Below are 16383 nucleotides of genomic sequence, written 5' to 3'. Positions count from 1 at the left end.
GAAGTTCGAATTGTCGCTTAAGTCCTGGCTTCTCACTGCTTGAAGGTCAATGTTTAGGAGACGAGAGCTAGTAGGAGGGAGCCCAGGTTTACCCAAGAAGCAGTGCTTAGGGAGACCCTGGGGACTCTCATCCACAAAGCTTCATCTCCGGCAATTCACAGAGTACAAAGGGGTTGCATAGGAAGAAAAGCAAGAACAGGCTAAGAAGGCTGCATGCAACCTGATCGGGGATGTCCTTCTGTATATGTTTCTCTTAATTGTTTGATGACTAAAACACTGATTGCCCAGTAGCCAGACAGGAAGCATATGTGGGGATAGCAGACAGGACAGTTCTGGGGAGAGGACACAGAGGGTGAGTGGCCAGGGAGATGCCACGTAGCAGCCCAAGGAGTAACATGCTAGAGCATTCTCCCATAAGCCAAACCACTTGGAAATACTTAGATTAATAGAAATGGGTTAATAATTAAGAGAGAACTAGCCAATAAGAAGCTTGAGCCATCAGCCAGTTTATAATTAATTTAAGTCTCCGTGTGTTTATTTGGGGCTAAACTCCGTCTACAGTAACCTTCAGGGAACATAGCTTTATTTTCCTTCTCCAAAGCATCTGGAGATAGACAATGGCCTCTCAAGCAAGCCAACTTCCCTTTACTTTTTAGACAGCTGGATTTCTTTTCTGTAAGTCAAACCCCACAGACATCCCCAGGCTATATCATATGATGCACACGATTAATTAAAGGAAAAGCATAGGGTTCTGACACTATATAAAGGTTCCAAGACACTCTGGGTTCTGTAAATCTAAAGAAAAGTGATTTGTCAGTTAAAATCATTGTTTGTTTGCTTGCTTTTGTTTGTTTTAGACAGAGTTTCATGTATTTAGACTGACCTTGAATGCCTGATTACTTATCGGTTAATACTCCATACCACTTGAAAGGGAGGACCTCTCTTTAGAATTTACTGGGCATCAAGAGGGAGGTGCAGGCATATCAAGGAATAGGACACAGCAAGGGGACAGAAGGCTTGCTGCCCACCTGTCCCTGCCCCACTGGGCTGTCCCACCAGAGAGAAAAGTGGCAGACATGTTCAGGTCTGAGTGACAGAGAAAGAGATGTCTGTTATTTTATTGTGTTTCTTCTGTATTTTAAGCATTTATTTATAGAAATTAAGGTAAAAATGAAATACACATATCTAAAACAAGCAAAGCCCTCTCAGCAGGGGCAGCGTGTAGAAACTGTGGGGGAGCATATTACAGTTAGAGAGAATAAACAGAAGAAAGGGTCACTGAAGGAACGTGGTTAACATGTCTGTGTATCAATATGGAAAGACTCAAAAACATGGTGAGCAAAAAAAAAGAGCATAGGGTCTGGAGAGATGCTCAGCACTTTATAACATGCAGGGGACCAGAGTTCCGTTCCCAGCAGCCATGTCAGGCAGCTCACAACCATCTGTAACTCCATCTCCAGGGGATCTGACACCTCTGACCTCCCAACACACACACACACACACACACACACACACATACACACACAAAGAAACAATAGTATAACAGAATATGTGGTTATATGTAATTTAATAAAAAATTAAAATGTAAAACATGACCACAAATTATTAAAATGGGCGACAGGGTTAAGAAACTCATGGTGTAACTGTGTGGATGACACGGTTGGGGTGGGGCTTCCTCCATAGGCGAAATGAATCTCAGCATGCAGGAGGGGCTGGAACTGAAGTCCTGCTTGGGATACTTAATAAATTCTAGGCCAGTTTGAACTAAAAGGAAGAAAGGAAGGAAGGAAGGAGGGAGGGAGGAAAGGGAGGAAGGAAGGAGGAAAAGAAATAAAAGAAACTACAAAAAGAATCATGAAGCAAATAACAAAACAGTGCTAAATGACAGAAATCGGGCTATCTTGGGCTGGGAACATAGATCAACTGGAAGACGACATAACTAGTACCCAAAAAGCTCTGGATTTAATATCCAGCACCACATAAACTGGGCATGGTACATGCCTGTGATTCCAGCACTCTGCAGGTAGAGGCAAGAAGACTGGAAGTTCAAGGTTCATAGTGATTTCAAGACCAGCCTGGGATAAATGAAATCCCTTCAAACACACACCACACACACACACACACACCACACACACACACCACACACACACACACCACACACACCACACACACTACACACACACACACCACACACACACACTACACACACACACTGCACACACACCCACACCACACACACACCACACACACACACACCACACACACACCACACACACATACACTACACACCACACTACACACACACCACACACACACTATACACCACACACACACCACACACACACACCACACACACACACCACACACACACCACACACACACACACTACACACACACCACACACACCACACACACACCACACACACACTACACACACACACACCACACACACCACACACACACACACCACACACACACACCACACACACACACACCACACACACCACACACACTACACACACACACACCACACACACACTACACACACACACTACACACACACACACACCACACACACACACCACACACACACCACACACACACACTACACACCACACTACACACACACCACACACACACTATACACCACACACACACCACACACACACACCACACACACACACACCACACACACCACACACACACCACACACACACACACTACACACACACCACACACACCACACACACACCACACACACACTACACACACACACACACCACACACACCACACACACACCACACACACACACTACCCACACACACACACACCACACACACGCGCGAGAGAGAGAGAGAGAGAGAATCAACAGCAGAAAAAATAAAGATGTTTGCTATTTTATTATGTGTGTTTGGGGATAAGCATAAGCATTTCAGAAACTAAAAGTCCTCCAGATAGACAGTTTTGTTATCTTTATAAAGTTGGGTGAATTCTAAGCAATCAGACTTGGCATAATTAAGGATTCTCTTAAAAGAACTCTTGAGGTTTTACATATTTGGCAACTCTGGTTGCACGTGTGGCTTCTCATATGACACAGCAGTATGAAAAAGTTGGCACAGAGAACAGGGAGGAACCTACACTAACCACGCCTGAATTCTGGGCACACCCACTTGCTCACTCCCCCCCACCTCATCGCTGTCCCCCTCCCCAACTCCACTCAGCTTTTCCTCTAAGGGAGGTGATAAGACTTGCCTGAGGCCACACTCATTTCCCAGTCTCCCAGCTAATACATTACATAGGAGGAGTTTATGGGCTCCTTTAAAACCCTGAGTCTCCGTGCTCCCTGATCATTCCCTTTCAGCATCCTGCCCAGCAAAGAAACAACTCACCAGAATGATCCCAGGAGGCTTGACGGAGGCCAGACCTGCCACGCCAGAAGTCCAGGAGGTTGCCGATCAGGTGAGTCGGGGCATTTCAAGAAGTTTGATCCCAAATCAAACTCTCATCATTTGGTTCATAATTTGACCCTGTGTTCAGAGTGTGGGAAATCACAGAAACCAGAAATGTGTGGGTTTTATTCAGACTTTTATGCAGCTAAAGGTGGAACATTAAGATTCTCAGGGAAACTTCAACATCCCAAAGGTAAAATTGGCCAAGTCACACTGGTTACTGCAGTCTCAGTTTCCCCATTCGTTGAAGGTGAATTTGTAAAACAGTCTCTAAACTTCTTACTTACAAGTGTGAGCCCAGGAGCTCTCACACGCTTGCTCATGGAGTTTGCCAATCTCACTAACTGAAGCCAAGGTGTGAGGGTACCCAAGGCTGTTAAGGACTCCAGAGCAGATTCCCAGGATGCTATGCATACCACACCTTCACAGTCAAAATAGAACTAGATGTTTCTAGCAAGTTCATGCATCTTGCTTAACTATCATCTATATAAATCTGTATAATAAAAACATGTTGTGTTGTATGTTTTATAAAAGAGAAATGCATGGAAATTATGGGTGTGGGTTTACAATCTGCCGCCTTATTTCCTTACATCATTTTGTTTTCCTCCTTGAACCATCATCCTGGCAGACAAGATCAGTTTTGTTTGTTGTTTGTTCACCTGTTTATTTGAGACACGGTCTTGCTATGTCCTGGCTGGCCTAACACTTAAGTAACCCAGGCTGGTTTCAAACTCACAACATTTCTCCTGCATCAACTTCCTACGTGCTGGGAATATGCTTGCATCACCATACATCATCTGCTTTTATATGAGCAGAAGAGGTGAGAGCCTTCATGTTTAGGGCACTGAACATTCTAGAGGAGGTCATGGGCCTAAAATTCAATGGCTAAATATTCAAGGCTAAATAGTTCTCACTCTTAGCTATATTTCAATAAACACCTTGGAGCATTTTATTTTTGAAGACGGTAACGTTGAATCTTTATAGCTTTATACTTTGTGCATCAAGTTGGTGTTCTGAAACTTGAACGTGCACATGAGTCACTTGTTGCTCCAGATAAAATGCAGATCTGACTGGAGATGGCTGGACGGGCCTGCGAGTCCACATTCTGCCAGGCTCTCAGGAGTTGTGCTTGTGCTTCCTCCCTACAACTTCACTTTCCCGTAGGACCAGATATCTGTCATCCCAGGAGGCTTATGAGAGATGGGACTTTAAAGGTAGGGTTCTAAAGAATGGCCCTCCATTTCATTTGTAAGAAGAAAGAGCTAAAAGGGTTAACTAAAATAATGTACATAAAAATTGTTTCAAAAAAATATCACAGATGAGGCATCATTGCTGTTCATGTTGCCTGGGGAAAAAAAAATCCCTCAACCTAAAAAAAAAAAAAAAATCTCCCTGAGATGTTCCAGGAACCAGAGCTGTGGGTGCTAGATAGGGAAATACAGTTATTTGAAATATAGATGATACAACAGATTTTTAATGATTTTTAAATAGTTGACCACCTGGTTAGCTTGAACAATTGTTTCTTTTTTGAAATGTGGAGGGGGGGGGGGTCTTGCTGTTTCTCAGAGTGCTCCTCCCAACCTGATAGGTTCAAGTAATCCTCTTGCTTCTAGTTTCCCAAGTACCTGGGACTACAGGAGTGTGTTGTCCTGCCTGGCTAGGGTCGTTTTAAATATATTTTTACTAGTTCTTTGGCAATTTCATATACACATACAATGTATTTTGATCATATAATTTTGTAAAGTTAGGAAGCTCCCGGAAGGGCTTACCTTGCTAATGACACCATCTGTGGACCACATCTTCAGTGATAAACTTAATTTGGAAATACGTTCTTACAGCTTCAGAGAAGCAGAATGAGAAATAGATTTTAACAAGGCCACCTCATCCCAGGAAGGAGTTGTAAAAGCCTTGACTTCCATTCCACCTCCCATTTGATCTTCAAAGCCCTGGGGCAGGCAAGGCATTATACCCCATCTTTAGATGATGAAACTAAGACTCAAAATGCTTTCGAGTCACCCAGTTAAGAAATGTATCTGTCCTTTCCACCGCACAGCCTCAACACAGTGGAGAGCTTTTGCAAGTGTGAGGGGAGAGAAGGCAGCAAACTTGCTTTCTCCATGCAATCTGTGGCCTTGGGTTTAAACTGCAATGCACACTACATAGGCATGAACCATTTCATGGTAGGGGCGCTTCCTGAGTCTCTCCTAGGTGTCTAGCATTGGGCTACAAACTGTAGAAGCTACATAAAGGGCTATAAGACTTGCCCACTACTCCTGAAAATGTAACAGTATAGAGGAAGTCAAGATATCTAGAGCACATTATAAAATAAAACTTAATTCAGTGCTCTTTCATAATCATAGGTTTAAGACCAAAAAGGCCATTAAGCATGGCTGTCAAACCCTTTACTGTAATGTGAACAAGTACAGTGTGGTGGCTAGCTCCCAGATGTCACTCATCTGTCCTCTCTTGCAGGAGACTGCCTTAGGGGATAATTCCCAGTTACGTGTTGGGAGGCAGAGAAGCAGCAGTAAACAGTACTTTAGGAAGCATTTTCTCAGTCCCATCAATCATCCCCCTCCAAAGAACCCCACAGGCAGATACTACTGAAGCCCTTGTTAAGTCAGGAAATTGAATCAACTCCTCCTAGATTATGGTCAGTGGGGTCACCACACAGTGTCAGGCCAAAGGGGGTTATTGCATCCCTAGAATGATTTGAGGGTTTACTTTGTACTTTTATTCCTTACACACACACATAGTTTTATTTTTTAAAATCCACTGTTAAATGTTCTTAGGAGAGACAACTCTTGGCTGTCTCTGCCCTTTGCAGAGAACTCAGGAATGGAGGGACGATGGAAGGAAGGTCCTAGCAGGGAGGAAGGAGAGGAGGGAAGAGGAGAAGTCATCACACAGAAAAGGGAAAGTACCACAGAGAAGTGGTACCTGCATGTCCTGGGAATTGACCAAACCCACAGAAAGGCTGGCACAGGCTTTGGGATTAGGAGAATGGGAGAATTTTCAGGGGAGACAAGTATTCCTCAAGCTTGTCATTCAGAAAACATTGATTATCAGGTAGCAAGATGGTGTAGCACCCCAATCCATTTGATGGTGTGCATTAACCCCCAAAAGTTGTCATCTAATGTGCACACACGCACTCATGCGTGCACCCAAATATACAAGCGATTTTTTAAAAAATATTGATTATTGCCAGGTGGTGATGACTCACATCTTTAGTCCCAACACTAAGGAGGCAGAATCAGGCACATTTCTATGAGTTTAAGACTAGCCTGGTCTACAGAGTGAATTCCAAGATAGTCAGGGCTATATAGAAAGGTCTTGTCTTGAAAAACAAAAAGATTGTTTCATACACTCCCCACCCACGAAAAACCAAGTAAGCAGACTGTCCCAATAGCAAGTCCAGATTGCAGCTGGTGATCTTTTATTGTCTATGGAAGTAGCCACTGGAAGGGAATCCCAGGTATGTTTATCTGAGGGAAAGAAATGTTATTTTAATGATTATTTTTAGAAGCAGAGGCTATGATTGGCATGCAAATGTGTGTGCACACTACACATACTCTTCTTCACGTCAGAAACCTGGTTGTTGAACACCATTCCTGGCAAACACACTAAGCATGAATTTCGTTGGCTGGGACACCACACAGACACCTCATCGGCACAGCTGGACACACCCTAGGCTCTAGGATCACGGCTCCCATTGACCTTGTTACAGGGTTAGGTTCTTCTCTCCAACCCGAGCTTGCTAGTCAGTCACTTCTGGTGTCCCTTCCCTGGAGAACCTGCCATTCAGCTACACCAGGCTTCTCAGGGCACCTACCTCCCGTCTTTATCAGAACATGCCTGGATCCTCTTGGTCATTCATCCATGATGGATAGTTTCATGTACTCCTCCACTCTGATTCCCATGATCCTGTGAGCTGTGACGTGCCAGTCTTCAATTAGAGGTCACTCCCACGGCCCCACTTCACAGGACCACAGGAAGCTGACCACTCCAGTGCGATGAATGAATGGCCGTGTCGTGCAGGACCCTGGGGACAGCCGCGTGTCCTTTCAGTTCTATTTGTTGTTGTTTTCCTAGAAACCTGTACCTTCTCGCACTGTCATCGAGTGTCCCCCAGTCCTCCCACGGGCTCCCAGCAGGGTTCTCAGTTCTTATTCTGCTTGGAAAATAGCTGGCATCTGACGAGGGAATACCCCGGATTATCTATTGCTTCCGGCCCAACCCCTCCAGTCCCTCACTGTCCTTCCCTCCACTCACAGCCTAGTGCCTTCATTTTCTTGTGTCTGGCATGCTTTTCTTCATACTTCCTTCAAAACATATCAGAAGGCAAACGTCCGTAAGATATGTCCCACTTGCTTTACCGTGTTTCCCTACTGCTCCATAACTTCGATTTTCTCAAATAGTGTCTGTCTACCTTGGAGCCACCATCCTCTAGCCATTCCCCCTCTGAAGAATGATGGCAGATTGGGAAATGCATTAAGATTGGCTGCCCCCATGACTCAGATCTTCAGGTCCTAGAAAATGAACAGCTCAACTCAGCTAGACTGTGACAACTCTGGAAATGTATTTACTGGGTGCCCCTTCCTCTGATGGAGGACAAAGTGACAAACACATAGTTTCCAGCCATCACCAGACACTGCAGGCTGTGACAGGAGAGCAGCAACTGGCTACAGCTTAGGGCCTGTCTGTCACACCAGGCTCCACAAATGCATTCCCAGCCAGCCCTGGCCTCCTGGTACCCCACCCCCACCCCGGAAGTTCTCTCAATGACAAACTACTTTCTGAATCTTACATTATCACTAATATCCCCACCCAAATCTTCCCCTACCTCCCAACTCCCCATCAGCACCCGGGTCCATTGCATCCCACGTTAAAGGATGCAAACCTGCCTTTCTACAAAGGGGATGGGGGCTGCAGCTTCCACGGTGAACCAGACCTCGGGCAGGCACCAGTGCTTGTAAGGAAACAAACCAGCGCATTTGAAATTAGTTCTCTTGTGGAAAATTCTGGGCCTGTGATTTACACAAGGACAATGAAGAAGATGAAATTTGGATCCATTAATAGGGGAGTATCTGCACAAGGGCTTTCAAATTGCTATGGCAACAATTAATGATTTTAACCCTAATCCCAAGTTCCTTACTTGTAAAGTGATGTTAAATAAGTCATCTTGGGGATTAATGTAGGGGTTAGGCATTTCTAACTCAGTGGATACCCGGTGCCAGTGCCCTTCCTTTGGCCACTCAAAAGCATCAGGATGCAGAGAAGCTGAGATGTAAGTTTCTCCTCCCTCAGCCTCTCTCTGCACAGCTCCTCTCTCATACCCTGCCTCTTGGTGATCATCTTTCCCTCACTGTGTCTTCTCTCCTCCTCTTGAAGCTTCATTTTCCACAGCAATAATTGTTCCACCTATCCTGAAGGCTTTGGGAGAAAATGGGTGCTGCGTGCTGGAAATTCAAAAATAATCTGAGAAGTCAGTCGGCAGACACCTTTGAAAATAGTTCTAGCAGTCAACTGAGGCACCAGCGGATAAAGACTGAAAACTCCTCCCTACTGAGGGGAAGGATTCGGGGCCTGAGAGAACTCGAGGTTCCCTGGAGGCCTGACTTGGGGTAGATGTGCCTGTGCACTTCAGCAGAGAGCAGGAGGCCAGCTTCTCAATGGAAAAGACACATTGAAGACAGAGTTAGTTTCCCTCCTACGAGTAGGAGAGGATCACCTGAAACACAGCTATCAGAAAGGTAACAGGAAGTCAGTAGACACTGCCTGACGGACACAAATAGAAATGAGAAGATGGAAACTGAGTGGTCTAGAGAGTAGCTAAGCCATGAAGGGCAAGTCTAAGCCCCAGCAGGAGATTCACACTTCAGAGCTGTATTAGATTACTAATGCCTGGCATTTGGCAACACCAGAAAACTTAAGGGCAAGGACTGAGTCAAGAGACCAGGTGGGCTGATGGATCTATATGACCAACAGCTAGACCACCCCTGGGCCCCTCCCCTCACCATCCTCCACCTTGAGACATGAGCTATTCCCCTTCTCAGCCCTGGTGGGAACCTGGAGTTTGGCTATTGGCAAAAATTGAGGTCAAGTAATCATAGCAGATGCTAGCCCAATAGGTCTAGCTCAGCATCTGAAGAAAGGATGGGTACAGAACACTCAGAAAATGTTCACATTCTGAATGTGAGGCTAACTCCTTTCAGCAACACTGGCATTTAAGCTTCCATCCCCTGCCCTCGATGCGGTGACAGATCTCTAACAGAATCTGCATCCAATCCCTGGAAACTGGGAATGTGCTATCTCACAATGCAACACAACTCTGCAGATGTGATTAGGCAGAAACAGGAAGATGTTGTGCCCAAAGCACTCACTCATAAAAAACACACGAAAATCCTGTGTTCTGAATTGTAAATGTATTTCTTGAAGGGAGTTAATGAGGAAATCTAAGCTGTTTTTATGTGTATGTTAAAACTGATTAAATAAGTAAATAGATTGTGAATCAAACTAGGCGTCATCCTCAGGGACTAAGAAAGAAGTTACTGCCAAGGGGTGGTGAGGGGTGTGTGGCATACATACACATTTAGTGCCAGCACTCTGGAAGCAGAGGCAGGTGGATCTCTGAGTTTGAGGCCAGCCTGGTCTACAGAGTGAGTTCCAGGACAGTTGTCATTATTTCCTAAGCAATATAGAGTAACTACTTACTAGGTGTTTCATTGTATTAGTTTGTCTAAGCAGTCCAGAGATGAGTTAAAGCATCTGAGAAGTTGTATGTGTAAATTCCACGATATTTTAACACAAGAGACCTGAGCATCTTGGTAGCTAGAGGAGATCCCAAAACCAAGGGACAAATTTATCTGTCACATACAACTGTATGTGTACACTGCATGCATAACTACACATTTGAATGTATATATGCACCCATATGTACACATATACATATATACAGAGATGAGTTGATAGATACACACATATTTGTATTAGTGTGTCTATATACTGTGCAGCTTTTCCAATGAGTCTGTTTAGAAGCAATGGAATCTAAAAATAATGAGTATACACATTGCCCTGACCTTAGCCATTCTCTAGGACACCCTCAGAGAAATGGTTAATTACAAAGAAGAGACTGGTAGGATGATTTTAAAGCCATGTTGGAAGGACACCAACTTGAAGGAGCTCCCAACAAATAAATTAAGGACAACTTAAGCAAAAAAAAAAAAAAAAAAAAGAAGAAGAAGAAGAAAGAAAGAAAAAAGAAAAAATACATAAGTCATGATGAATTTACAACTTGTGGAATAGAAGTTTATGTAAGTCATAGTAACAAAAACAAAAACTAAATAGAGAGTGGAGAGGGAACAGGTCTTCCTGAGAGAATTCTAACTCACAAATAGATAAGGAATGGAAGAAAAATAAATAAATAGTTATTTGGCAAAAGCCAGAGTAAGGCTTGTAGTCAAGAATCATGCAGAAGTTAAGGGCTGAAGACCAGATGAGAAATGGTCTGCCGCATGATGAGAAACTGCTGTGTGGTCTCCCCTAAGATTCATCACAGAAGGATGGAAAAGTCATTTACAGTAGTGAGATCTGCCAGGCAGCCTAGCCAAGTGGCAGTAACTCCATCAGCAGTAAGGAAAAATGTGGGTCCCAATACAGTGCACTAAGGACACAACAATTTGTGCTGTAAAGAATGTAGAATGCAAACATAAGAAAAGGCAGACCAACCCAAACCAAGCGACACTACAAATTTAGTCCAGTCAGGGTTGAAATGACAAAGACCGAGGTTAATCCCACTAAGAGACTAAGGAGTCATGGTGTCCAAAGCAGTGCAGGATCCTGGGGGAGAGAGGACATTTGAGAGACAGCTGAAAACATTCATAAGCTCCTTCATAATATTCCATTGTAATGTCCTGGTTTGGACGATTCTAGAATGGGTATGGGTGTGTAAGGTGGAAACATTAGGGGAAACTACAACTGTTCTAAATCAATGCATTATTTTCACCATTAGTTGTGCAATCAGTTTAAAACAGTAAGTAGTGACTACAGCTGTCCTGTTTTTAATTACTAATCAAATGTAGTTTGTCTTTGTTTTTGGTGCATGTGTGTGTGTATGTAGTGAGATAGTCCTTCTGTAGCACTGACCACGCCCGTTGGGGGGTGGAGCCATGGGCAGAAGTGACCTGTGGAAGGAGGTTGGAGGGGGCCAGGAAAGGCTCTCTCTTTCTGGTGTGACTCGGACAGGAGAGGATCGGGTTGAATTTCCTGGTGTTCATCTGTCTAGGTTGTAAGTTATTTCTCCCTGAATAAACATCTATTCGGCCTATTTGTTTATCCTGATCCTTATTTACCGCAATATGTGTATGTAGGTCATCACAGGACAATTTGTAGAAATCCATTCTCTCCTTCCACCATGTGAGTCCCAGGGGTCGAATCCAGGTTGTCATGCTTTCTTGGTGCCAAATAACTTTACCTGCTGAGCTATTTGGAAGCCCTAAACCATGACCATTTTGTATACCACACTGATTTGATATTAATACAACTTCATGCAATATTACTTGACTTTTTAGCCTGTATAACGTTCTTAAAGTGTTTTCTATGGAAAAGGAAGCATCTTTTTTAGTTGAGTTTATCGTTTTATTTTGATTTTTTTAGGCAGCGTCTCAATCTGTAGCCCCAACAAGCCTGGAACTTTCTATATTACCCAAACTGCTCTTGAACCAGATACTCCTGCCTCAGTCTTCCAAGTTCTGGGGTTATAGCCTTGAGCCACCATGCCAGGCTTCATTGGCATCTCTGAGGACTCCCAGTAGCCTGAGGTTTCCAGATTTGTAGCTCCATGTAATCAAAGTAAACCCAACTCTAACAACATTTCTTTCTTTCTCTTCATAAGGTCAGAGCACAGCTTGAAGAGAAAACCAATGAGAAATATGAAAAATTTGAAGCTGTCGAGTATAAAACTCAAGTCGTGGCCGGAGTCAATTATTTCATTAAGGTTAGATTCCAACCTCAGCTAAGCCCTGATGCAACGCTGCCTATTGCCCTGACTGTGCCTTCATTCCTACCAGTTGTCTTTAATTAAGACACCAGCATGACACTTGCAATTGGAAGATTCCCAAAGGATATGTACCTTCTTTTTCCTTGTAGATGTTGAAAGCTTGCTTATGTGGTTCTTAATTTCTAGAACCTGTATAGAAAAATGTGGTGTAACAGTCCAGAACATTAGTTTTCAGCCATGGCTATTTCTTCTCTCAGGTAGATCGGAGGATAACATCTTGGGATGTGGGAGGTATCCATCTCCAAACTTCCTAATGCTATGTGTGTCCAAATTAAATGCACTTAAAGAAGGACTTCAATCGTTATCTGAAAGGATAATTCAAGCCCCTTTCATCCTTTAAATAGGTAGTCATTAATATCATTTAAATAATTCTTTTTATAACTCAAGGAGGTCCAACTTGTGGCACTCCAGCTACAGTGTAAAGTCGTATTTATAGTACTTTAAAAATGAATTTTAGGGGCTGGAGAAATGATGCAACTGTAGAGTGAACACCTGCAAAAGCCCCAGGCTCAGTTCCCAGCACCAACATCAGGTGTCTCACAGCCACTGCAGCTCCAGCTGTGGAGATCTGATGACTCTGTCCCCAAGGGCATCTATTCCTGTGTGCACACAGACACACATGCATACACATAATACTTTAAAAATTTAAAACAAATTTCATAGCCAGTCGTATCAAAACATTAGATGGTGTCCTGATCAAGTTCTAACAGAAAAACCAAAAACAAACTTTGACCTTCTTGTGATATCAAGGAGACCAATTTAAAAAAAAAAAAAAACTCCACTGTGAATGGCAAACAGGAGGTGCATTCACCTTTGTGCTTTAAACAACGACAATCTTGATTTCAAAGATAGCAGCGATTCAAGTGCTTCTTCCTACTCTGCTTTGCATTTGAACAATGCACATTGTCATTTATTTTTTCCTTTAAAAAAATCAACTACTTAAGCTATAATTTTTTAATATATTCAGCAAAAAAAAAAAAAAAAAAAAAAAAAAAAAAAAAAAGCAGTTACCCAGCTTAGCTTAGCATGACCTACGGGGTTGTGTACAAGGAACAGACCAGTTCAGTTCAGTCACACTTGAGTTCCTGGTGTGTCCATGCCTGAAGAGATGTGTGAGCGAACCCAAGATGTACCCTCAGAAGGCATTGCCTCCCTCCATGATCTTTCTCCACAGCCGAGAAAGGTTTCAGGAAAAAAAAAAATGGTTTTGTGAAAAAAATTTCCACCAAACCTGAGATTATTTTAATAACTTTGATTATCCAAATAAATGTTTTGTGTTGGTTCCCTTGCATATTTCCTTAAAGAGCTCATCAGAAAATGACTTGAAATTTTCTTCCCGATTGGGGTGTGCTCACCCTCCCCTCTCCCCCCCTCCTCCCCCTCCGCTCTTCTCACGGGCTTTGATTCCCTCCTTCCTTCCTGCAGGCTCGCTACTGTGTTACCCTCCACCACTCTCTAGATTTTCTGGCTGTGATGTGAGGCTGTCCCAGGTTTGACCTTTCTTCTACTAGTTCACACTTGTTCATAGTCTATGCCATCCCAGCATCTCCTCCCCTGAGTCTAATCCCCTACCCTGAAAATAATGCACGGTGCTCTTGGAATGTGCTGTGCCCCTCTTCACCTAATCCTCGTGGGAAAAAATCCATGAAACAAAAATAGACTATTTCTACTATGTTACCAATCAAAAACTTGATCCCTGGAAAGGTAAATGACTCTAGAAGTCCATGCTACTGTAAGCACAGAGGCAAGATTTCCACCCAGAGCAACTGGCTCCAGTGATGACAACAATGTTTGCAAAGGTTGATGTCCTTTTCCAAGTAGGAAACAAATGCTTTTTAAAAAAATGTTTCACCGTGGAGTGAGACTAATAGAAATGTTGAGCATGGGGTACACCTATAGTCCAGTACTCAGCAGATAAGGCAGGACCCCCCCCCCCCGCAACCCGGAGTTTGAGGCTAGCCTGGGCTACATAGAGAGATCCTTTCTCAAAACAATACCAGCCAACAAGAGAAGGAAAATGACGTGGATGTTGGGATCTAACTGATCTAGGTTTAAATTTGGGCTCTGCCATTTATTCACTGAGAGCTTCATGGGAAGAACTGACTATGTCTCCTTGGTTTTTATTGTTGTGGATTGTTTGCTTTGGTTTGGTGGTTGTTGTTTTGACACAGGGCCTCGGGTATCTCAGGCTGTCAGAATGCAGACTCCATATGTAATGGAAAATGACCTTGAATCTCTGCTCTTCTTGCCTTCACCTCGTGGTGTTGGAATTATAGTAGACACACACCACCTGGTTTATGAGGTGCTGGTTTACCAAACCCAAGGTTTCATGCAGTCTAGACAAACAGCACTAACCAAGCTGCATCCCCAGCTCCAGAAATTAGTCTCTTTAATCTGTTGCTGGCATCTCCAAAACAGATACTGTCACACCTTTTTTCAGACCTACAGTAAGAAGTCGGTGTGATCTCTCTGTCTCTCGCTCTCTCTCACACACACACATTTTGTATGATGTTCTTCATAGTGTCATATGTAATGGTAAAATTTGACAAGTGGCATTTTAAGATTAGGGTAGGAAGGGATATCAGAGCACATTATCTACATATAACACAAAAGTTTTATTGTCCCAATAAAGAAAAAAGTTGCAATTCTTCTATCTGTGTTCTAGGTCTTGGGTTCATGCCCAAACTACCATCCAGATCACTACCCCAATGGCTCCTAAGCGTCTTAATTTTACTTACAATGAGGTGGGCAGGCCACCCACTCCATTCTCAAATGCCTGCCTGGTTGGCATCCACAAAGTAGGTTCCAGTACAGCATAGGTACAGAGGCCATACAGCCCACATTTTCTAAAGCAATTCTGAGGGGTTTTTTAATTTTTGTTTTTGTTTTTGCTTTTTTTGCTTTTTCTCTCTCTCTCTCTCCCTTATTGAACTATATGGCAATTTCTCTCCCAATTTAGAAGTCAGAAAACAAAATCACCAAAAATATAGGCTGTCCTCAGTTTCTGTTCCAGGCATCATGCAAATCAAATGTAACTCTGGAATATTTCTGTGCCCAGATTCTAATGAAAAGTGCAATAAATTAAATCCAGATGGAGATAGACAGATGGCAAGGGCACCAGCTGCTCTTGCAGAGGACCTGGGTTTGGATTCCAGCACACACATGAAAGCTCACAAAATCTTTAACTCCAGTTTGAGGGGAGATAGCACCCTCTTCTGGCCTCTCCAGGAAGTACATGCACATGGTGCACTTAAATACAAGCAGGCAGATTATTCACACAAATAAAAGTGTTAAAAATGAAACTAGGAAATGTACCTCCTGCCATAATGTTAGCTGCTTTCTCCAAACAAGGGTTGATGGGAGCTCAGTTCACGGATGCTGCCTTGGGCCAGAAGTGCTGATTCAGAGCATCATACCACACAAGGCAGTGGATCTGTCATACAATGTTGATCTATATGAATAATCTCTTCCTCCCTCTCTCCCTCCCTTCCTTCCATTTTAATGTCTTTCAGGTGGATGTAGGCAACGGCCAATATGTGCACTTGAAAATCTTTAAAGGTCTTCCTGGACAAAATGAGGATTTGGAACTTACTGCTTACCAGACTAACAAAACCAAGGATGATGAACTGACCTACTTCTGAGCAGCAAGCCCCCTAGTGACCTGATTCCTCTCACTGTAAAGAGATGCAGCCATCAATAAAGAAGCATCCTGAAAATAGCGGTTTTCTCCCATTATTATTCATTTATTGTATCGGCGTTTGCTTTCTTGACTATGCTTTAAAATATGAATTTGCATGTCATCCTTGGGCAAGGGCCATGCTAATCTCTGCATCATTCCACCTTTAGTATGCGTGCTGCCCAAGAGAGCACAGGGT

The 16383-nt window shown here is 43.4% G+C and overlaps 1 protein-coding gene and 1 non-coding gene across 2 annotated transcripts; one reads left to right on the top strand and one right to left on the bottom strand.

Annotated features, from left to right (window-relative positions):
• Positions 1 to 3284: 3284 nt before the first annotated feature.
• Csta (cystatin A) lies at positions 3285 to 16228 on the top strand. The gene is made up of 3 exons (XM_051190963.1): positions 3285 to 3460; positions 12344 to 12445; positions 16021 to 16228. Exons 1-3 carry the CDS (start codon positions 3395 to 3397, stop codon positions 16147 to 16149), a joined length of 297 nt encoding a protein of 98 aa, XP_051046920.1. The 5' UTR covers positions 3285 to 3394; the 3' UTR covers positions 16150 to 16228.
• A 46-nt stretch (positions 16229 to 16274) lies between these two features.
• Positions 16275 to 16378, bottom strand: LOC127227286 (U6 spliceosomal RNA). Its single transcript, XR_007834971.1, has one exon. It is a non-coding gene; the product is annotated as a U6 spliceosomal RNA (small nuclear RNA).
• Positions 16379 to 16383: the final 5 nt, after the last annotated feature.

The sequence above is a fragment of the Phodopus roborovskii genome, unplaced genomic scaffold (assembly GCF_943737965.1).
Source record: "Phodopus roborovskii unplaced genomic scaffold, PHOROB, whole genome shotgun sequence".
Classification (NCBI taxonomy): domain Eukaryota; kingdom Metazoa; phylum Chordata; class Mammalia; order Rodentia; family Cricetidae; genus Phodopus; species Phodopus roborovskii.
Note: the sequence above shows the minus strand (reverse complement) of the source record. Positions and strands in the feature narration are given on the sequence as shown.

Coding starts and splice junctions, on each gene's coding strand:
- Csta (XM_051190963.1), top strand. CDS start 3,395: ATGATCCCAGGAGGCTTGACGGAGGCCAGACCTGCCACGCCAGAAGTC. Junction 3,461..12,343: donor TCCAGGAGGTTGCCGATCAG/GTGAGTCGGGGC, acceptor TCTCTTCATAAG/GTCAGAGCACAGCTTGAAGA. Junction 12,446..16,020: donor GAGTCAATTATTTCATTAAG/GTTAGATTCCAA, acceptor AATGTCTTTCAG/GTGGATGTAGGCAACGGCCA.